The 23859-nt window shown below is 40.8% G+C and overlaps 3 protein-coding genes across 3 annotated transcripts; 2 read left to right on the top strand and 1 right to left on the bottom strand.

The window, feature by feature from the left end:
- Positions 1–530: 530 nt before the first annotated feature.
- Positions 531–4853, bottom strand: LOC117824840 (extracellular calcium-sensing receptor-like). Its single transcript, XM_034700313.1, has 8 exons — positions 4732–4853; positions 4021–4315; positions 3644–3933; positions 3117–3412; positions 2525–2730; positions 2212–2433; positions 1568–1691; positions 531–1489 (listed from the first exon to the last, which is right to left on the bottom strand). The coding sequence occupies exons 1-8, from the start codon at positions 4836–4838 to the stop codon at positions 594–596; spliced, it is 2436 nt and encodes an 811-aa protein (XP_034556204.1). The 5' UTR covers positions 4839–4853; the 3' UTR covers positions 531–593.
- Positions 4854–8578: 3725 nt separating this feature from the next.
- Positions 8579–16705, top strand: LOC117824839 (extracellular calcium-sensing receptor-like). Its single transcript, XM_034700312.1, has 9 exons — positions 8579–8703; positions 8797–9091; positions 9189–9275; positions 9436–9705; positions 14072–14278; positions 14359–14631; positions 15147–15371; positions 15470–15593; positions 15697–16705. The coding sequence occupies exons 1-9, from the start codon at positions 8594–8596 to the stop codon at positions 16605–16607; spliced, it is 2502 nt and encodes an 833-aa protein (XP_034556203.1). The 5' UTR covers positions 8579–8593; the 3' UTR covers positions 16608–16705.
- Positions 16706–17872: 1167 nt separating this feature from the next.
- Positions 17873–21836, top strand: LOC117825941 (extracellular calcium-sensing receptor-like). Its single transcript, XM_034701934.1, has 9 exons — positions 17873–18030; positions 18124–18418; positions 18516–18602; positions 18756–19025; positions 19202–19408; positions 19489–19761; positions 20377–20601; positions 20700–20823; positions 20926–21836. The coding sequence occupies exons 1-9, from the start codon at positions 17894–17896 to the stop codon at positions 21834–21836; spliced, it is 2529 nt and encodes an 842-aa protein (XP_034557825.1). The 5' UTR covers positions 17873–17893.
- The last annotated feature ends 2023 nt before the right edge of the window (positions 21837–23859 follow it).

Here is a 23859-nt window from a genome sequence, read left to right as displayed (position 1 = left end):
TTTCAGTTGAAAAAGTTTTTAAACACTTGACAGTGTCCCTTCTCAATTACATGAAGTTAAGGTGTTAACTTAAATTCGGGAACAGGACCACGCCTAAACCACACCCTCAATCACCTGACAAGCCTACTTAAACGTAGCAAGACTACTCAACCGTTCGTCTGTTACTCTTCAACCCACCCTCCCTCACCTTGCTCTGCTTCAGTTGCCTTTTTTCTTATCCCTTACTACTCAACTTGTCTTCGCTCTTTTGTGCCCTTGTCTAATTCCAGGTACTGCCTGGGATCAAGATCAGCTCCGGCTAGGATAACGCCCAGACGTAATCCCCATCCTGAGTCTCCATCTGCTGGGCTATACGATGCACAATAAATCATTACATGTTCAAATGTATATCCTTGTGTGGCATGGTCCTTGCTAGTGAATGACCGATTAAAATTAAGAAGGGTCAAGACCTCAAGTATCAACCTTGTCAACAATAACAGCATAGGAGAAAGTAACACTGTGATCGAGGTAATGGGTGCTGCCAGGGTAAAAAAAGTGTTGTTTGTGGAGACAGGCCCTAAGTATATGTCCAATGTTCAGATGCCATTGAATTATTATTTGTTCATTAAATGTTTCTTAGTGTTTTTCTCTGGCTTAAACAATATGATGAAACACTTTGGGGCAAATATACACAGTATGAGACCAAAACTGGAGGCAAGAATGGCAAATATCTCCACAGCTACAGTGAACTTCCCAGGAGAGCTGACATACGCAGGGATAAATGTGATCCATACTGCGCAGAATATCAGCATGCTAAAAGTGATTAACTTGGCTTCATTAAAATTATCTGGTAGTTTACGAGCTAAGATAGCTAATACAAAGCAAAAGACAGCCAGCAGGCCGATGTACCCCAGTACAGCCCAGAATCCAACAGCTGAACCTAATGCACACTCAAGGATGATCCTCTCCTTGTATATGGTTAGGTTTTTCACTGGAAAAGGGGGACTGCGTATTAACCAAATAGTACATATTAACACCTGAATAAAAGTGAAAAACACTACAGTCAGTCTTTGCTGTGGAGGACCAAACCATTTCATGACATTACTGCCTGGGAGTGTGGCTCTGAAGGCCATTAACACTACTATAGTTTTTCCAAGAACACAAGAGATGCAGAGGACGAAGGTGATGCCAAACGCTGTGTGCCTCAGCATGCAGGACCACTCTGAGGGCGCTCCAATGAAAGTTAGCGAACATAAGAAACACAGAGTCAGAGAAAAGAGCAGCAGGAAGCTCAGCTCAGAGTTGTTGGCTCTGACTATTGGGGTGTTTCTGTGACGAAGGAACACAGCCGCTGTTATAATGGCAAGACTGGCACCACCGACTGAGAACGTAGCCAGGATGATTCCCAGAACCTCATTGAAGGAAAGAAACTCTACAGGCTTGGGGAAACAGGTGTTTCTCTCTTTATTAGGCCAGAACTCCTTGGGGCAAGGGAAACAATCAGAGGAATCTGAAAGAATAAATAAGAAGAGGCTTTTATAAGTTACATATCTGACACTCTGTGGATGTGCTTTTGAAAACGTATTACCTGTAGCGTTGCTAATCTCTCCTTCGGGACAGGGTACACAATCATAACAGCAGATGGGCTTCCCTTTCTGCAGCACTTTACGAGTTCCTTTAGGACAGCTGTTAGTGCATACTGACACAGGCACCTGGAACATAGATGCAAGAACATGCTCAGTATAGCTACAAAGGCTTTGAGGATTAGAGGGTCAAATTAAATTGTTCATGTTCGTCTCAAACGTACACAATTATCACTTTTCATACATGCTGTGAAATAATCAATTTGCTTCAAATGAACAAAAGTCAGAGTTGTGTAAACTTGAAGCTCAAAGTAGCTGCAGCCATCAGAAATCAAGTGGTTAGTTTCAATACCGTTTATCTTCCCGTCCCAACTAAGCAATGACACCGTTTCTGGACAAACATAAAGAAAATTCCAAGCTGAATATTCTTCAACTTTAGACCTTGCCCATAGTATTTTTCCATTCCAGATTGCTAAAATATCATATGGTATGAGGGCTGGAATCTGTCCCATATCTTTACACAAATGAATTGTATTAGTAGATATATTCACAGCTGAGAAATTGAAAGCAAAAAAATGTATCAAGCTCCTTCAGATCACTTGACTTTTAAATGAAGATGTTAGTTTATCACTTATAGGCTCCATCTTACTTGTGTTCTAGTCCCCATCCAGGAGACATTCCTGCTGATGTGGAACTCCTTGCCCACAGGCAGTGATGCATCATAGTGTCCCACTGTCACTAACTCCATGCTGCCACTCTCACCTCTCTGCCAGTTCACCAGCTCATACAGGGCAACAGGATCCCCATTGGCATCAAATGAAACATGGTAACCATTTTTGGAAAAATTGACTTTCTTTAGCTGGGTAAGAATCTGTGAGGGTAGAGTAGACGATGATTGTAATAATTAAATAATGTGAATCACAATTAATCTGTAAAAAGGGGCATTGGAGTGTTCATCTGACCTGTTGAGAATCCGCCCTGGTGAATGTGTCACACTGAATTGTAGCATTTCTGTTCTCACACACTGCATTATGAATAGCATGTGCTATCGCATAAACAGCCTTATACACCATGTTGCTGATTCGAAGATAAGATGTGTCCGTGTACGGGCTCTTAAGGGTTTGTATGTCTTCAGTGCCATCACACACACTGTCATCTTCAGCTGCATCTGAAAACATATACACAGAGGTAGAGGGTTTTTGATGGAATGATAGTATTGAGTTAATATTATTTCTTAAATCTTATTTCAAAACATTCAACATTTTCCTCCACACTTCAATTCAGATGTGCTGAAACCTCTTTTAATTTGAATAAATTAAGCTTTAGGTTGAGTTAGACCTTATTCTGCTGTTGTCTCCTTTCAACAAGCTACTCTTTGAAAAGGCATCAAACATTTGCTTTAATTCTAACTAATTATAAGGTGTTTAAATGAATGCATGATCATGTCATTATGAGACCTGATTTCCCCTATAAAATGGATTATCGATAACTATGAGCTCCACTCAGACAAGCACCCAAACAACAAAACTGCAGAAGTTCGCAAAACTTTCTCACTTTTTCCCAGCCTGCATTTGAATGCACCTTCCCAAAACTCAGTAAGCAGTGGAGAGAGAGCAACCTCAGTGGGAGAGAGATCCAGCAAAAAGTCTCTGAAACCTGGGATGACAGATTTTTGAATGCCAAATCCAATGGCTCCAGCACAGAAGCTGTAGCTCAGCATTTCAGGGGCGGTTACCCAGGACTCGCTGCCTATCCACTGGCGAGGTGGAGAGGGCTTGAGAGACAGCTCCTCCAGCAGGATTTTCATGTCTCCAGAGGCTAAAAATGCCACAACCACAAGAGCTGTTGACCTAAAGAGACACGAAAGGGATCATTTTATACCATTAAATTAACATGTATCAAGACACTTAATACAAATGAAGACAGTTTTTGAGCCTGTGAATATTCTTACTTTTTTTTTTTATGTATAAATAATAAATATGTGGAAGAGAAGTGTGATTAGAAAAGGAAAATAATAATTTCCAGTTGAATTCTAAACATTTTTCATCTAAGATGTGTCTAACATGGGATTATGTAGACACCTGCGGATAACATTAGCCACTCTCTGGACCTTGCTCTGTGGGTTGGTCCGGTAGAAAGATTCAGAGTACTCCACACAGATTCCCTCCTTGCGCGCTGCATTCAGAAAAGACGCCATGCCATTATTACCATAGTCCGAATCCGACCTGACAGCACCGATCCAAGTCCAGCCAAAGTGTTTGACCAGCTTGGCCAGCGCGTCAGCCTGGAACTGGTCACTGGGAATTGTTCTGAAGAAATTTGGGTACTGCTGCTTATCCGACAGGCATGCACACGTGGAAAAGTGGCTCACCTACCGGGGAAGAGTTTGATTCTTAAACAGGACGGACATTAAAACAGCATTGCCGCACATCAAATAGAATAAAGTCAAAACATTTACTTGAGGGATGTTGAGGGAGCCGATAATGCGGGACACACTGATGGAAGGCGTGGACCCTGATGATCCAACTACAGCCACTACCATGCCAGATTGTGAGCAATTTTCACCTGGGTAAAACACCGGCTCCGGGCCATTTGACAGTTGGAATGCCACGTGCGCAGCCACAGGCACAGAGGCGCAGGAGTCGTAGATCTTGTAACCTAGTTTGATGCCCGGCAGCAGCTCGGTGCTGTTGTTAATCTCCTCGACGGCGAAGGTCATTGCGCGTGCGAAGCGCAGTTCACGGGAGTCCATGCTGCACACAGACACTCGTGTCAGTGTTGACAATGTAAGCCTTCAAATGATCAGGGAAACTTGTTATTATGATAGAAAATACATTAAAGGAGGAACCATGAACCCACGTTCTACAGCTGAATTATGACCACAGTTTCAAACAAAAGGTTAAGATGTTTGAAATAAACAGTCACCAGGATACACTGATAGTAAACCAAACTCAAAAAATAAAAATTATCAACACACCTAGTAATATTTTTAGTGAAGGGACATGAAAGTCACCAAATTCTGGCATACAAAAACACATTTCAACCATTAATTAAAGCTTTTGATCCTTTAAAACTTTTCAACACATTTTGAAGCACATCATATAAAACCACAACAATTTCACCCCCACAGAGACATACATCCAAATCCTCCCTTCTCCTTCTCACTAACCTCCCCGTGCACCTGAGTGGCTCTGGCAGGATGGTGTAGTTATGCTTCACAGTGTGCATGTAGTAGTGTATTGCGAAAGAACCCCCAATAACATAGTCACCGTCCATCGAGAATGCAGGTAGACGAGTGGTGCCCTGGAGCTTGCATTTCACAGATGAGGCCTCACTGCTGACCCTAGCCCCAGCCCCGGAGCCTGAATTCAGCTCACACAAACCCATTGAGAGTATCAGGCTAATAAGGAGAGCTAAGACCTCCATGCTTCAAGTGTTTGTGTGTAGGGATACAGCACATGTGTTTTCACAGGTTTAAATAGACATTCAGAAAAAAGCCACCCTCCTTCTACTGTACGTCAGCTGACATCATAGCAGAAATGTGCATACACATTAAGTGCCCCTGTCTCTACCCTGCCTAACAAATGCATACATTGTTTTTGTATTACATTATTCAACAGATTAAATTTATCACTCTGAATACATCTTGTTTATCTTTCTTTTTTTAAAGTAGTCTACTGTATCAAGCTTATTTGGATGGTAACACTCTGACAAAAAACACTGTAATTTTTTAGCTTTCATCTACAAGTGAAATCAACCCTGACAAGCTGAAATAGAGATGTCTTATAACTGCCAGTATTCCTGTTTTTACTTTCGGCTTATTAGGAAATTATTTTTCTCCTAACTCTTTGATTTATTATTTTTAATAGTTAAAGCTTCACTGTGTAACTTTTTGTTTGTGTTAATTTTTGTGACAAATGACACGTCTTACGTTTTCACTGATGTTGTCCTATACTTGTGTAAGTACTGATTTTTTTTGTTTTTACCAAAAACTGTCATCACTCTTTCTGTTGCTACATTTGTTGTCAAATGTGTCAAAATAGAGAATCTTTGGAAAAGTGTGTTCATCTGTACACCTAATCTTGTGACAGTAGTTTAAGGTATTAACCAGAACTATATTAATCGTCTTGCTGATGGTCCCTTGCTTGGTAATAAAAAAACATCAGTCTCAGTTTCCATTTGCCTCATTACCAGCTCTAAAAGCTCCCCACAGGAGCTTTAAATGAACTTTGTGCAGTTCCAACTTCCATTTACTGTTGGTGACGTGATAACAACACAATTTCTGAGTAAGACAGCCTGCCCTGTGTCTACACTTGTTTTCTACTTAAGTCCAATATACAGTGTGCTACCCAAGTCTACCAAAGGACACTGGAAAGCAGACATGAATATAGCTGTTCTTTAGAGACTTCCTCTGTCACCACCTAGTGGACATCATCATTAAAGACAGAATAGATGACAGTGAATTGGATGTTCTCTTACATGGTATTTGGCACTGTGGTTAGTTTAGATGTGACTGATATGATCTGCCTATAATACCGTAACAAAATCCTAATATAATTGAAGTGTGTGATTACAGAAAAAATGACAAGAATGTATTAATAACATATAGCCTTGGTGCCTCTGTGGAGAAATGTTTAATTTATGTAAATTTCCATTGAAGTGAAGGTATAACACATGTATGGGTGTCCTCAGTTCACTGTGTCACAAACAAGAAAGAGAGGGTTGCTTCTGTTTGACCATGCACCCCATTTCACTATGAGGCCCCTTTACCTTGCTGGACAGAATGTCTGTTTCTGGTCAGGATAATTCAAAAGCATTGGCACCAATGAAAAGGGGAAACACAGTGCAAGCACAATAATTAATCCTGGTACTGAACAGGATGAGAGAGGACAGATTGAGTGGGCCAAGAGATTGGGATCAAACCAAAACCAGAGCTTGACAGTATTTTAATGACTCATTATGAAGAAATAAAGCCTGTTAATCCTTATTCTGGAAAATAGAAACACTTCCACTCATTTTACAAAGAGGCAAGCACGTTTTAAGTAGCTGTAATGATTGAACTGTAACTGACTTATATCTGCAATATGTTTCTTAGATCAGGTTACCCTTTACGTTGCTGGGTTACTGCAATTAAACTTCCTCTTGTGTTAGCTTTCTGTTACCATCTCTTGTGTTAATGGGTCAGTTTTTACCCGTGTCTTAAATCAGCTATAAAATACACTAAAAAAGATTTACTATCATCTAATTTGTTTCTCATCTCTTGGTTACCTTGATAGCCTTTCTTATCCTTGAAAATATTAGTTTTAATATTTTTGTGTGGGCCTCTGGGCCTTTTGTTTGTCAGTTTATCCCCTAATTTCCATTTAAAAAAATGGTTAACTGAACCTCAAGAGAACCATATCAATACATTAAAAGTTGTTGTGTTACCTGACTATTACTGAGGGATACTAGAACACATCTCTGAAATACATTTGTTTTTTGGTTTTTTTATTTGAATATTATTAACTATAGTCAATTTCGACCCATATATAATTACTTCAGGAAAAAGACAAAAGAAAGTAATATAAGCATCCAGGTATTCCTCATCAATGACTTTCCACATGTTGCCATAGACTTTTTTTCCTTCAAGGTTTGTCATATACTCTTTTTAGTGACATAAATAGCTCAAAACATGTCTTGATGTCACTGACTCTCATCACAGCAAACCTTGTGATTCCAGGGCTCATTTTGATGACATGTGCAGCAGCTGCCCTGCCATGTACATCATGAGGTACTGAGCGCCAAAAGATCTTTCCATCTTTGGACTTAAATCTTTCAGGGAGAGCAGCTTCACCACCGGTGACCTCCTAATCAGACTCATCAGATGTGGCTGTCTTCTGGATGATAATCCACATTGTCTTCCTCCTCAGAAACCTGCTCATCTTCATACTGTTCTGTGTTCTCTCTCTCATTTTAACCAAAAATATTATCCAGAACTTGGCTCACTGAAAATATTCTTCTCATTTTTACATGCTGAAAATTGGAGATATGCACTCTGATAGTCCAATGGGGTTCATCCCTGTGTCCCCACAGCCCAATGTTCCCACATTTCTAGAATTTTTTCAAAATGAGGTCTTGTGTTCTTACATTTCCCTTCAATTGAAGCCTATCCTGATGTTTTGCAAGCACTTTATAGTAAATGAATGAATGAATGAATGAATAATTTTATTTCTATCAGCAGCAGCAGAAATCTTCACAATCTCAATCATTACAAAAATTTTTTAAATTGGCTGATCAAAAAGGGTTTTGGCTGAAGCAGAGCTTATAGATGCCTAAATGTGGGAACATAGGAAAGCTCCCCAAATGATCACTCAAATGAGTGAATTGACCTCACATGTCTGGATATGCCCGTCTTTGTTTGTTTCGTTTTTGTGCAGGTGCACTTAGTATTTACGTTTTGGCTCCAATTGTTGATTTTCATCTTATTTTTATGACTGGGTCAAAACTGACCCTAACAACACAAAGTTTATAATTTAAACCAGAGCATTTTATGATTTAGTGAAAAAAAATAGAGAATTGAAATAGAGGTTCCTGACAGAGTCAAAAAACCTTGATGCAATAAAACAAATATATGTGGTTCTTTTACGCTTTTAAAAACTAAAACGGGTCATTGCCGACCCTAACACAACAGGAAGGTTAATACCTTCTATTAACACCTTAAGACACCTCTGCCATGACATTCTGTGGTACTGGAGCTAATTAGATATGAGCATAATCTTGCCATGCAAGGCCAGGTCCTGAGGGGTGGTGTGGAACTATGATGAGAACCACTAAAGACGATGACATAACCCTGCATATAAAAATGTCACAATTTTGCATGAAGGCTACAAACAGGCAACGGGAGGTGGTCAGTTATGGGGGCATTTGCAGACCATTTGTTCCTGTACATCAACCTGATCTTGATTCTATACTGCTGCTCCTTCTTTTGCTTATCAGAGTCTGCACCCCTTTCCTCATCTTGTAACATGAGGAGACAGTTTAATCTTAATGCGATGCATAAGCCGGGTGATGTGGTTCTTGGTGGGCTTTTTCAAGTCCACTACACCTCAGTCTTCCCTGAGCTGACTTTCACCTCAGAGCCAAAGCAGCCCAGCTGTCAAGGGTAAGTCTCACACTACTGCAGCACACATATACAGACATAAATATACAAGATCTTGTACTTTTTACTGCTTAATCGTGACATTCTATGTGCTAGTTTTGACCCTTTAGGGTTCAGGCATGCCATGACCATGGCCTTTGCTATTGATGAGATCAACAAGAACTCCAACCTGCTTCCTAATGTGACTCTGGGATACAGTATGTATGACAACTGTGCTACACTTGTAATTGGATTCAGTGCTGCCTTGTCTTTGGCCAGCAGTAGAGAAGAACAGTTTGTGCTTCAAGAAAACTGTTCAGGGACCCCTCCAGTCCTGGGGATTGTGGGGGATTCTGTATCAACATTTTGTATTGCCACTTCTGACGTGTTAGGATTATTCAAACTGCCCATTGTAAGTTTTCTTCCCTTTTTTTTGGCTATATTTTGCCTATAATTGTTTTACACTGCATGAGAAAAGAAACCTATGCATACTGTATGTTTCTTCATAGGTGAGTTATTATGCCACATGTTCCTGCCTGAGCGATCGGAGACGCTTTCCATCCTTTTTTAGAACAATTCCGAGTGACGCCTTCCAGGTGCAACTCTTTAAATACAAATTGCAAAATTGAAATAGAGGAAAGACTGACTAAGAAATAACTGTAAAATTACAATGAGACATCAAACAGTATGCCTTTCTCAAAAAGGTTGCTGCTTTTGCAACCAGTTCATGAACCCCTCTCTTTTGTGTTAAATTAGGTGCGTGCCATGATTCAGATTCTCAAACGCTTTGGCTGGACCTGGGCAGGTCTGCTTGTCAGTGATGATGACTATGGACTCCATGTTGCTCGATCCTTTCCATCAGACTTGGTTGAGTCTGGAGGAGGTTGTCTGGCCTACTCAGAGATTTTGCCGTGGGGCGGCAACCCAACTGAAGTAAAGAGGATTGTGGGAGTGATGAAGAAATCGACAGCTGGAGTGGTCATTGTGTTTGCACATCTGATCCACATGATTCAACTAATGGATGAGGTATCTATCTATCTATCTATCTATCTATCTATCTATCTATCTATCTATCTATCTATCTATCTGTCTATCTGTCTGTCTGTCTGTCTGTCTGTCTATCTATCTATCTATCTATCTATCTATCTATCTATCTATCTGTCTATCTATCTATCTATCTATCTATCTATCTATCTATCTATCTATCTATCTATCTGTAACCAAGTTAGGGCTGGAAAGGGATTTCTGGGTTTAGAAGATAAAATACCAACAACGCCACCTTGGGACTTTCACCCAAAGAGTTTTAACAATATCCTTATTTCTAGTTACCGACCCTTTAACAGAGGGTTTCTCCTTTAAGAATACACAGGTAAGTCCACAAACGAATACAAAGGCATGTTTAGAAAAATGTATATACAATCTTTATTTATGCAACAATAGTTTTTAGACCACACACTAGTAATACTTTAAACTGTTAATGAGCAGAGTCTCATTCAACACTGTTACTGAGCAGTCTTTAAATCACACTGTTACTGAGCAGTGTCTTTAAATCACACTGTTACTGAGCAGAGTCTTTAAACCACACTGTTACTGAGCAGAGTCTTTAAATCACACTGTTACTGAGCAGTCTTTAAACCACACTGTTACTGAGCAGTGTCTTTAAATCACACTGTTACTGAGCAGAGTCTTTAAACCACACTGTTACTGAGCAGAGTCTTTAAATCACACTGTTACTGAGCAGTCTTTAAATCACACTGTTACTGAGCAGAGTCTTTAAACCACACTGTTACTGAGCAGTCTTTAAATCACACTGTTACTGAGCAGAGTCTTTAAACCACACTGTTACTGAGGAGTCTTTAAATCCCACTGTTACTGAGCAGTCTTTAAATCCCACTGTTACTGAGCAGAGTCTTTAAATCGCACTGTTACTGAGCAGAGTCTTTAAATCACACTGTTACTGAGCAGTCTTTAAACCACACTGTTACTGAGCAGAGTCTTTAAATCACACTGTTACTGAGCAGAGTCTTTAACCCACACTGTTACTGAGTAGAGTCTTTAAATCACACTGTTACTGAGGAGTCTTTAAATCACACTGTTACTGAGCAGTCTTTAAATCACACTGTTACTGAGCAGAGTCTTTAAATCACACTGTTACTGAGCAGTCTTTAAATCACACTGTTACTGAGGAGTCTTTAAATCACACTGTTACTGAGCAGTCTTTAAATCACACTGTTACTGAGCAGAGTCTTTAAACCACACTGTTACTGAGCAGAGTCTTTAAACCACACTGTTACTGAGCAGAGTCTTTAACCCACACTGTTACTGAGCAGAGTCTTTAAATCCCACTGTTACTGAGCAGAGTCTTTAACCCACACTGTTACTGAGCAGAGTCTTTAAACCACACTGTTACTGAGCAGAGTCTTTAACCCACACTGTTACTGAGCAGAGTCTTTAAATCCCACTGTTACTGAGCAGAGTCTTTAACCCACACTGTTACTGAGCAGAGTCTTTAACCCACACTGTTACTGAGCAGAGTCTTTAAATCCCACTGTTACTGAGCAGAGTCTTTAACCCACACTGTTACTGAGCAGAGTCTTTAACCCACACTGTTACTGAGTAGAGTCTTTAACCCACACTGTTACTGAGCAGTCTTTAAATCACACTGTTACTGAGGAGTCTTTAAATCCCACTGTTACTGAGCAGAGTCTTTAAATCACACTGTTACTGAGCAGAGTCTTTAAATCACACTGTTACTGAGCAGAGTCTTTAACCCACACTGTTACTGAGCAGAGTATTTAAACCACACTGTTACTGAGCAAAGTCTTTAACCCACACTGTTACTGAGCAGAGTCTTTAAATCCCACTGTTACTGAGCAGAGTCTTTAACCCACACTGTTACTGAGCAGAGTCTTTAACCCACACTGTTACTGAGCAGAGTCTTTAAATCACACTGTTACTGAGCAGTCTTTAAATCACACTGTTACTGAGGAGTCTTTAAACCACACTGTTACTGAGCAGAGTCTTTAACCCACACTGTTACTGAGCAGAGTCTTTAAACCACACTGTTACTGAGCAGAGTCTTTAAACCACACTGTTACTGAGCAGAGTCTTTAAATCACACTGTTACTGAGCAGAGTCTTTAAATCACACTGTTACTGAGCAGAGTCTTTAAACCACACTGTTACTGAGCAGAGTCTTTAAATCACACTGTTACTGAGCAGTCTTTAAACCACACTGTTACTGAGCAGAGTCTTTAAACCACACTGTTACTGAGCAGAGTCCTTAAATCACACTGTTACTGAGCAGAGTCTTTAAATCACACTGTTACTGAGCAGAGTCTTTAAATCACACTGTTACTGAGCAGAGTCTTTAAATCACACTGTTACTGAGCAGAGTCTTTAAATCACACTGTTACTGAGCAGAGTCTTTAAATCACACTGTTATCGATCTGTAACTGAAACTAAAGACAAAAAGAACAAAAACCAAAAAGACAAGCTAAAATAGAAAGGCAAAAAGACAAGGCAAAAGTGGCAATCTATAACGAAGTTACCAGTTTTTTCCTTTTGCTACTTAGCTCTCACAGTGCTGAACCCCGGCTCTGCTCACAGCAGAACTTTGTTTGTATCTCTGTGTATCGTGGCTACATCTGTTCCTTCCGAGAGGGTTAGGGTTCTTCTCGAAGACAGGGCAAATTATCACTGAGAGGAGAAATCGGATCAGCCCATCCAAGCTCTGAGGCATCTGATTTTTCTCAATGCCAACCTGAACTGAGGACATTGATAATGTTTGCTTGAGTTTGGTTCTGGTTCTGTTGGCTTTAGTTTGATTCTGGTTCTGGTTCTGTTTGCTCGTGTTTGTTTCTTGTTTCTGTTTACTGGAGTTGGTTCTGGTTCTGTTTGCATGAGTTTGGTTCTGGTTCTGTTTGCATGAGTTGGTTTCTGGTTCTGTTTGCATGAGTTTGGTTCTGGTTCTGTTTGCTTGAGTTTGGTTCTGGTTCTGTTTGCATGAGTTGGTTTCTGGTTCTGTTTGCATGAGTTTGGTTCTGGCTCTGTATGCTTGAGTTTGGTTCTGGTTCGGTTTTGGTTCTATTTGCTTGAGTTTGGTTCTGGTTCTGTTTGCTTGAGTTTGGTTCTGGTTCTGTTTGCATGAGTTTGGTTCTGGTTCTGTTTGCATGAGTTTGGTTCTGGTTCTGTTTTTTAAGTTTAGTTCTGGTTCTAACCCAAACCCTAACCCTAACCCTAACCCCAATGCTAACCCTAATCCTGACCCTAGTCACAACCCTAATCCTACTGCTAACCCTAACCCTAATCATAACCCTAATCATAACCCTAACCCTAACCCTAATCATAACCCTAACCCTAATCATAACCCTAACCCTAATCCTAATGCTAACCCTAACCCTAATCATAACCCTAACCCAGCCCTAATCCTAACCCTAACCCTGACCCTAATCCAAACCCTAATCCTAACCCTAGTCACAACCCTAACCCTAATCCTGACCCTAATCATAACGATAACCCTGATCCTAATCCTAACCCTAATCCTAACCCTAATCCTAACCCTAATCCCATCCAACCCTAATCATAACCCTAACCCTAACCTTAACCCTAATCACAACCCCTGGTTCTGTTCTGTGGATATGTTTGCAATTTTTTGTTAATTTGTGCAATAAAAAAAGTTTGATTAAAATACTAAACAAAAGTAAGAATGGTTTTGTAACAGATAAATGCACAAAATTGGGCAATTGTAAGGCTTCTCATAAAAACACGTTATGTAAAAGGGTTTTCAACAGACAAACTGTTAGTTTTTGCAAAGTTAAGGTAAAATATACGGCTACAAAAGATCCTGGATTAAGAGCCGTTCGGGAGTCGAAAGAGCCGGTTCTTCTTTGGGAGCCGAGTCAAAAGAGCCGGCTCTCTGTAATGAGCCGAACTTCCCATTACTACAGTGAACACTCTTAAAAACATGACTCGTACCTGCTCTCAACCCGGAAGCTCTGCAGAGACTGAAGGGAGCTCCGTCACTCAAATGTATCCCAGCAAACAACCACACAACCGCAGGTGATTGGTTCCCACCCAGCTGTAGGGCATGAGCGCTAATCAGCCGGTTACATATCTATTTAACGATCTATCTATCTATCTATCTATCTATCTATCTATCTATCTATCTATCTATCTATCTATCTATCTATCTATCTATCTATCTATCTATCTATCTATCTATCTATCTATCTAAACGATAAATTAAATGTAAAGGACTGCTTAACCCTAATTTGACTGGTCAGCTGTCTCGCTGGTTTGAGCTCTCAGCTAAGTGATTCAGTCCTACCTGTAGACAATATTTTCTCAGCATTTGTCTTGAAACAATGAACTTAACAAAGTGTAATGAACAGGTGGTAGAGCAAAATGTGACAGGCCTGCAGTGGGTGGCCAGTGAAGCCTGGACATTAGCTGAAATGCTCCAGACACCTCGTCTCATGCCGTACCTTGGTGGCACACTGGGCATTGCCATCCGCAGAGGAGAAATACCAGGGCTCAGGGAATTCCTTCAACACACACTTCCTGAATTACATGACAACAGAAGTGATGACAATAGCATGGTAAGCTTACAATCAGATCATTAATGACGATGAAGATATTTTCTTGATTTTTGTTCAAATCTGATCTGCTTTTGTTTCAGGCGAGGCAGTTTTGGGAATACACGTTTGGGTGTAAATTTACTTCACCTCCAGGTTGGCTGGAAGCTGGTGGAGAGGTATGCACTGGAGAAGAGGACCTAGAAAATGTTGAGACTGAGTTGTTGGATGTTTCTAACCTGAGGCCTGAGTACAATATTTATAAGGCTGTATATGCTCTTGCTTATGCCCTCGATGACATGCTGCACTGTGTGCCTGGGAGAGGGCCTTTCAGAGGGCACAGCTGTGCTGCCCTGCAGAAACTGGAGCCATGGCAGGTGTGTATCATTCATATGATGTTGGAAACAAAGGATGTTTTGGGAAAAATGTATCCATAAATCAATCAAGTTTTATTTACTGTATTGGCACAAATATAAGAAGACCCTGATTACAAGACCTTCCTCCCTTTTCAATACTGTGTATCAGAAAAAGACTCTTTGGTTGTTGTTTTAAATGGTATATAGAGCCAAATAAATCATACTCTGTTATTTTATTTAGAAAAACCATTAATTCGCCATGAGCAGGCACTTAGCAACTTTTGGCAGAAATGGCAGGAAAAACCTGTAGAAACATCGAGCAGAACCAGTCTCAGTGCCACCTGACATGACCCAAATCCCCACCATACACTGCAGCCAAGTCCTGAAGTGCAAACAGATGCCCTTGACAAGCTGAAAGCACAATATACATATGAAAACATAATACATTTAAATACTAGCCTGACTTTAACCAGGATACAAATCACATGCAAATAGAAACCCAGTATCAATGTTAGTGTTTTTCTGCCCTCTTGTAGCTTGTTCATTATTTGCAACAAGTCAACTTCACCACACCGTTTGGTGATGAAGTCTCATTTGATGAGAATGGAAATGCATTACCAATCTATGACGTCGTGAACTGGAAGTGGCTTCCTGATGGGACAACAAGGCTGCAGAGTGTGGGTGTTGTTAAAAAGTCCTTCAAAGGAGAAGAACTCACTCTTCATGAAGACAAGGTCTTCTGGAACTTTGACTCCAAGCAGGTTACTGCTGTTAATATATTTATTTGCCTTCCTGTTGTATGACACCTAAGAAATAATCAAATAATGAGCCCCTGTGATAACTCTTACCATATCTACAGCCACCCCAGTCAGTGTGCAGTGAGAGCTGTCCCCCAGGTACTCGAATGGCCAGAAAAAAGGGGCAGCCTGTTTGCTGTTTTGACTGTGTTGCTTGTTCTGAGGGAAAGTTCAGCAATGAAACAAGTTGGTATCCTATAATAATCTCTGTTATGTTGTGGAAGTTGATAATATTTGTCACCCATCCAACATTGCTGTTGAAAACAAATAAACCTTTTTTTTTTCTTAGACTCGATGGAGTGCACCAGCTGTCCTGAGGACTTCTGGTCAAGCCCAAAACGTGACCACTGTGTACCTAAGAAAACAGAGTTCCTCTCTTACCACGAGCCTTTGGGTATCTGCTTGACAGCTGCTGCATTACTAGGCACACTTATCTGTGCTGTTGTCCTTGGGATCTTCATCTGTCATCACAGCACACCCATGGTACGAGCCAACAATACTGAACTGAGCTTCCTGCTCTTGGTGGCACTCACACTTTGCTTCCTGTGCTCGCTGCTGTTCATCGGCCGCCCCAGACTATGGACATGCCAGCTGAGACATGCAGCATTTGGGATCAGCTTTGTTCTTTGTGTCTCATGTATCCTGGTGAAAACCATGGTTGTTATAGCTGTGTTCAAGGCCTCCAAACCAGGAGGTGGAGCAGCCCTGAAGTGGTTTGGTGCTCTGCAACAAAGAGGAACAGTTGTTGCTCTCACGTTAATCCAAGCCGCAATCTGTACCGTCTGGATTGTCTCCTCCTCACCAGCTCCTTATAAAAACACTCAATACTACAATGACAAGATAGTTTATGAGTGTGTTGTCGGATCCACAATAGGTTTTGCAGTTTTACTCGGCTATATTTGCCTACTAGCTACCCTTAGCTTCCTGTTAGCATTCATGGCAAGGAATCTTCCTGACAACTTCAATGAAGCCAAATTCATCACTTTCAGTATGCTGATCTTCTGTGCTGTGTGGGTGGCCTTTGTCCCTGCCTATGTCAACTCTCCAGGAAAATATGCAGATGCAGTGGAGATATTTGCCATCCTTGCCTCTAGTTGTGGTCTCCTGGTGGCACTGTTTGGACCCAAATGTTACATAATCCTGCTGAGACCAGAGAGGAACACAAAAAAAGCAATCATGGGTCGAACCGCCCCCAAGTGATCAGAGTCTCAACTGCTCTGAACCAATCCATAATTTACAGCTCAGTAGAAATCTCCCAGAGCATCATTTTGCTGCTTATAACTGTCATCATAGCAGAAATGTGCATACACATTAAGTGACCCTGTCTCTACCCTGCCTAACAAATGCATACATGGTTTTTGTATTACATTATTCAATGGATTAAATTCATCACTCTGAATACATCTTGTTTATCTTTCTTTTTTTAAAGTAGTCTACTGTATCAAGCTGTTTTGGATGGTAAAACTCTGACAAAAAACACTGTATTTGTCTAGCTTCCATCTACAGCCACCAAAGTGAAATCAACCCTGACAAGCTGAAATAGAGATGTCTTATAACTGCCAGTATTCCTGTTTTTACTTTCGGCTTATTAGGAATTATTTGCATACTGTACATGTAACTGAGCAAAGAGGTGATGTATAGCCTTGGAGCCTCTGTGGAGAAATGTTTAATTCATGTAAATTTCCATTGAGGTGAAGGTATAACACATGTATGGGTGTCCTCAGTTCACTGTGTCACAAACAAGACAGAGAGGGCTGCTTCTGTTTGACCATGCACCCCATTTCACTATGAGGCCCCTTTACCTTGCTGGATAGAATGTCTGTTTCTGGTCAGGATAATTCAAAAGCATTGGCACCAATGAAAAGGGGGAACACAGTGCAAGAACAATAATTAATCCTGGTACTGAACAGGATGAGAGAGGACAGATTGAGTGGGCCAAGAGATTGGGATCAAACCGAAACCAGAGCTTGACAGTATTTTAATGACTCATTATGAAGAAATAAAGCCTGTTAATCCTTATTGTGGAAAACAGAAACACTTCCACTCATTTTACAAAGAGGCAAGCACGTTTTAAGTAGCTGTAATGATTGAACTGTAACTGAATTATATCTGCAATATGTTTCTTAGATCAGGTTACCATTTACGTAGCTGAGTTACTGCAATTAATACCTTCTATTAACACCCTAAGACACCTCTGCCATGACATTCTGTGGTACTGGAGCTAATTAGATATGAGCATAATCTTGCCATGCAAGGTCCTGAGGGGTGGTGTGGAACTATGATGACAACCACTAAAGCCGATGACATAACCCTGCATATAAAAATGTCACAATTGTGCATGAAGGCTACAAACAGGCAACAGGAGGAGGGCAGTTATGGGGGCATTTGCAGACCATTTGTTCCTGTACATCTACCTGATCTTGATTCTATACTGCTGCTCCTTCTTTTGCTTATCAGAGTCTGCGACCCTTTCCTCATCTTGTAACATGAGGAGACAGTTTAATCTTAATGCAATGCATAAGCCGGGTGATGTGGTTCTTGGTGGGCTTTTTGACGTCCACTACACCTCAGTCTTCCCTGAACTGACTTTCACCTCAGAGCCAAAGCAGCCCAGCTGTCAAGGGTAAGTCTCACACTACTGCAGCACACATATACAGACATAAATATACAAGATCTTGTACTTTTTACTGCTTAATCGTGACATTCTATGTGCTAGTTTTAACCCTTTAAGGTTCAGGTATGCCATGACCATGGCCTTTGCTATTGATGAGATCAACAAGAACTCCAACCTGCTTCCTAATGTGACTCTGGGATACAGTATGTATGACAACTGTGCTACACTTGTAATTGGATTCAGTGCTGCCTTGTCTTTGGCCAGCAGTAGAGAAGAACAGTTTGTGCTTCAAGAAAACTGTTCAGGGACCCCTCCAGTCCTGGGGATTGTGGGTGATGCCTTCTCAACATTTACTATTGCCACTTCTGACGTGTTAGGATTATTCAAACTGCCCATTGTAAGTTTTCTTCCCTTTTTTTTGGCTATATTTTGCCTATAATTGTTTTACACTGCATGAGAAAAGAAACCTATGCATACTGTATGTTTCTTCATAGGTGAGTTATTATGCCACATGTTCCTGCCTGAGCGATCGGAGACGCTTTCCATCCTTTTTTAGAACAATTCCGAGCGACGCCTTCCAGGTGCAACTCTTTAAATACAAATTGCAAAATTGAAGTAGAGGAAAGACTGACGAAGAACTAACTGTAAAATTACAATGAGACATCAAACAGTATGCCTTTCTCAAAATGCTTTTCCAACCAGTTCATGAACCCCTCTCTTTTGTGGTAAATTAGGTGCGTGCCATGATTCAGATTCTCAAACGCTTTGGCTGGACCTGGGCAGGTCTGCTTGTCAGTGATGATGACTATGGACTCCATGTTGCTCGATCCTTTCCGTCAGACTTGGCTGAGTCTGGAGGAGGTTGTCTGGCCTACTCAGAGATTTTGCCGTGGGGCGACAACCCAACTGAACTGAAGAGGATTGTGGAAGTGATGAAGAAATCGACAGCTCGAGTGGTCATTGTGTTTGCACATCTGAACCACATGATTCAACTAATGGATGAAGTATCTATCTATCTATCTATCTATCTATCTATCTATCTATCTATCTATCTATCTATCTATCTATCTATCTATCTATCTGTTTTGAGCTCTCAGCTAAGTGATTCAGTCCTACCTGTAGACAATATTTTCTCAGCATTTGTCTTCAAACAATGAACTTAACAAAGTGTAATGAACAGGTGGTAGAGCAAAATGTGACAGGCCTGCAGTGGATGGCCAGTGAAGCCTGGACATTAGTTGCAATGCTCCAGACACCTCGCCTCATTCCGTACCTTGGAGGCACACTGGGCATTGCCATCCGCAGAGGAGAAATACCAGGGCTCAGGGAATTCCTTCAACACACACGTCCTGAATTACAGGACAACAGAAGTGATGACAATAGCATGGTAAGCTTACAATCAGATCATTAATGACGATGAAGATATTTTCTTGATTTTTGTTCAAATCTGATCTGCTTTTGTTTCAGGTGAGGCAGTTTTGGGAATACATGTTTGGGTGTAAATTTACTTCACCTCCAGGTTGGCTGGAAGCTGGTGGAGAGGTATGCACTGGAGAAGAGGACCTAGAACATGTTGAGACTGAGTTCTTGGATGTTTCTAACCTGAGGCCTGAGTACAATATTTATAAGGCTGTATATGCTCTTGCTTATGCCCTCGATGACATGCTGCACTGTGTGCCTGGGAGAGGGCCTTTCAGAGGGCACAGCTGTGCTGCCCTGCAGAAACTGGAGCCATGGCAGGTGTGTATCATTCATATGATGTTGGAAACAAAGGATGTTTTGGGAAAAATGTATCCATAAATCAATCAAGTTGTATTTACTTTATTGGCCCAAATATAAGAAGACCCTGATTACAAGACCTTCCTCCCTTTTCAATACTGTGTTTTGGAAAAAGACTCTTCGGTTGTTGTTTTAAATGGTATATAGAGCCAAATAAATCATACTCTGTTATTTTATTTAGAAAAAACATTAATTCACCATGAGCAGGCACTTAGAAACCTTTGGCAGAAATGGCAGGAAAAAATCCTTAACCTGTAGAAACATCGAGCAGAACCAGTCTCAGTGCCACCTGACATGACCCAAATCCCCACCATGCACTGCAGCCAAGTCCTGAAGTGCAAACAGATGCCCTTGACAAGCTGAAAGCACAATACATGATTATCTTTAGGTTGAAATGAAATGGTAGAGTACTCACGAATCAAATACAGCTGCCATATTTGTTAGTTCATTAATACTATCTAATGTTACCAGAAGCTGTGCACTATATTTAAATACTAGCCTGACTTTAACCAGGATACAAATCACATGCAAATGGAAACCCAGTATCAATGTCAGTGTTTTTCTGCCCTTTTGTAGCTTGTTCATTATTTGCAACAAGTCAACTTCACCACACCGTTTGGTGATGAAGTCTCATTTGATGAGAATGGAAATGCATCACCAATCTATGACGTCGTGAACTGGAAGTGGCTTCCTGATGGGACAACAAGACTGCAGAGTGTGGGTGTTGTTAAAAAGTCCTTCAAAGGAGAAGAACTCACTCTTCATGAGGACAAGATCTTCTGGAACTTTGACTCCAAGCAGGTTACTGCTGTTAATATATTTATTTGCCTTCCTGTTGTATGACACCTAAGAAATAATCAAATAATGAGCCCCTGTGATAACTCTTACCATATCTACAGCCACCCCAGTCAGTGTGCAGTGAGAGCTGTCCCCCAGGTACTCGAATGGCCAGAAAAAAGGGGCAGCCTGTTTGCTGTTTTGACTGTGTTGCTTGTTCTGAGGGAAAGTTCAGCAATGAAACAAGTTGGTATCCTATAATAGTCTCTGCTATGTTGTGGAAGTTGATAATATTTGTCACCCATCCAACATTGCTGTTGAAAACGAATAACCTGTTTTCTTTCTTAGACTCGATGGAGTGCACCAGCTGTCCTGAGGACTTCTGGTCAAGCCCAAAACGTGACCACTGTGTACCTAAGAAAACAGAGTTCCTCTCTTACCACGAGCCTTTGGGTATCTGCTTGACAGCTGCTGCATTACTAGGCACACTTATCTGTGCTGTCGTCCTTGGGATCTTCATCTGTCATCACAGCACACCCATGGTACGAGCCAACAATACTGAACTGAGCTTCCTGCTCTTGGTGGCACTCACACTTTGCTTCCTGTGCTCGCTGCTGTTCATTGGCCGCCCCAGACTATGGACATGCCAGTTGAGACATGCAGCATTTGGGATCAGCTTTGTTCTTTGTGTCTCATGTATCCTGGTTAAAACCATGGTTGTTATAGCTGTGTTCAAGGCCTCCAAACCAGGAGGTGGAGCAGCCATGAAGTGGTTTGGTGCTCTGCAACAAAGAGGAACAGTTGTTGCTCTCACGTTAATCCAAGCCGCAATCTGTACCGTCTGGATTGTCTCCTCCTCACCAGCTCCTCATAAAAACACTCAATACTACAATGACAAGATCGTTTATGAGTGTGTTGTCGGATCCACAATAGGTTTTGCAGTTTTACTCGGCTATATTTGCCTACTAGCTACCCTTAGCTTCCTGTTAGCATTTATGGCAAGGAATCTTCCTGACAACTTCAATGAAGCCAAATTCATCACTTTCAGTATGCTGATCTTCTGTGCTGTGTGGGTGGCCTTTGTCCCTGCCTATGTCAACTCTCCAGGAAAATATGCAGATGCAGTGGAGATATTTGCCATCCTTGCCTCTAGTTTTGGTCTCCTGGTGGCACTGTTTGGACCCAAATGTTACATAATCCTGCTGAGACCAGAGAGGAACACAAAGAAAGCAATCATGGGTCGAACCGCCCCCAAGTGATCAGAATCTCAACTGGCCTGAACCAATCCATAATTTACAGCTCAGTAGAAATCTCCCAGAGCATCATTTTGCTGCTTATAACTGTCATCATAGCAGACACCATAGCAGAAATGTGCATACGCATTAAGTGCCCCTGTCTCTACCCTGCCTAACAAATGCATACATGGTTTTTGTATTACATTATTCAAAGGATTAAATTCATCACTCTGAATACACCTTGTTTATCTTTCTTTTTTTAAAGTAGTCTACTGTATCAAACTGTTTTGGATGGTAAAACTCTGACAAAAAACACTGTATTTGTTTAGCTTCCATCTACAGCCACCAAAGTGAAATCAACCCTGACAAGCTGAAATAGAGATGTCTTATAACTGCCAGTATTCCTGTTTTTACTTTCGGCTTATTAGGAAATTATTTTTGCATACTGTACCTGTAACTGAGCAAAGAGGTGATGTATAGCCTTGGAGCCTCTGTGGAGAAATGTTGATTTTATGTAAATTTCCAGTGAAGTGAAGGTATAACACATGCATGGGTGTCCTCAGTTCACTGTGTCACAAACAAGAAAGAGAGGGTTGCTTCTGTTTGACCATGCACCCCATTTCACTATGAGGCCCCTTTACCTTGCTGGATAGAATGTCTGTTTCTGGTCAGGATAATTCAAAAGTATTGGCACCAATGAAAAGGGGGAACACAGTGCAAGCACAAGAATTAATCCTGGTACTGAACAGGATGAGAGAGGACAGATTGAGTGGGCCAAGAGATTGGGATCAAACCAAAACCAGAGCTTGACAGTAATTTAATGACTCATTATGAAGAAATTAAGCCTGTTAATCCTTATTCTGGAAAATAGAAACACTTCCAGTCATTTTACAAAGAGGCAAGCACGTTTTAAGTAGCTGTAATGATTGAACTATAACTGAATTATATCTGCAATATGTTTCTTAGACCAGGTTACCCTTTACGTAGCTGGGTTACTGCAATTAAACTTCCTCTTGTGTTAGCTTTCTGTTACCATCTCTTGTGTTAATGGGTCAGTTTTTACCCGTGTCTTAAATCAGCTATAAAATACACTAAAAAAGATTTACTATCATCTAAATTGTTTCTCATCTCTTGGTTACCTTGTTAGCCTTTCTTATCCATGAAAATATTAGTTTTAATATTTTTGTGTGGGCCTCTGGGCCTTTTGTTTGTCAGTTTATCCCCTAATTTCCATTTAAAAAAATGGTTAACTGAACCTCAAGAGAACCATATCAATACATTAAAGGTTGTTGTGTTACCTGACTATTACTGAGGGATACTAGAACACATCTCTGAAATACATTTGTTTTTTGGTTTTTTTTATTTGAATATTACTAACTATAGTAACATCTATGGTGTTACAGGTCAATTTCGACCCATATATAATTACTTCAGGAAAAAGACAAAAGAAAGTAATATAAGCATCCAGGTATTCCTCATCAATGACTTTCCACATGTTGCCATAGACTTTTTTTCCTTCAAGGTTTGTCATATACTCTTTTTAGTGACATAAATAGCTCAAAACATGTCTTGATGTCACTGACTCTCATCACAGCAAACCTTGTGATTCCAGGGCTCATTTTGATGACATGTGCAGCAGCTGCCCTGCCATGTACATCATGAGGTACTGAGCGCCAAAAGATCTTTCCATCTTTGGACTTAAATCTTTCAGGGAGAGCAGCTTCACCACCGGTGACCTCCTAATCAGACTCATCAGATGTGTCTGTGTCTTCTGGATGATAATCCACATTGTCTTCCTCCTCAGAAACCTGCTCATCTTCATACTGTTCTGTTTTCTCTCTCTCATTTTAACCAAAAATATTATCCAGAACTTGGCTCACTGAAAATATTCTTCTCGTTTTTACATGCTGAAAATTGGAGAATGCACTCTGATAGTCCAATGGGGTTCATCCCTGTGTCCCCACAGCCCAATGTTCCCACATTTCTAGAATTTTTTCAAAATGAGGTCTTGTGTTCTTACATTTCCCTTCAATTGAAGCCTATCCTG

This window comes from Notolabrus celidotus, chromosome 14 (genome assembly GCF_009762535.1).
Source record: "Notolabrus celidotus isolate fNotCel1 chromosome 14, fNotCel1.pri, whole genome shotgun sequence".
Taxonomy (NCBI): Eukaryota; Metazoa; Chordata; class Actinopteri; order Labriformes; family Labridae; genus Notolabrus; species Notolabrus celidotus.
This window is presented reverse-complemented; position numbering and strand designations above follow the sequence as displayed.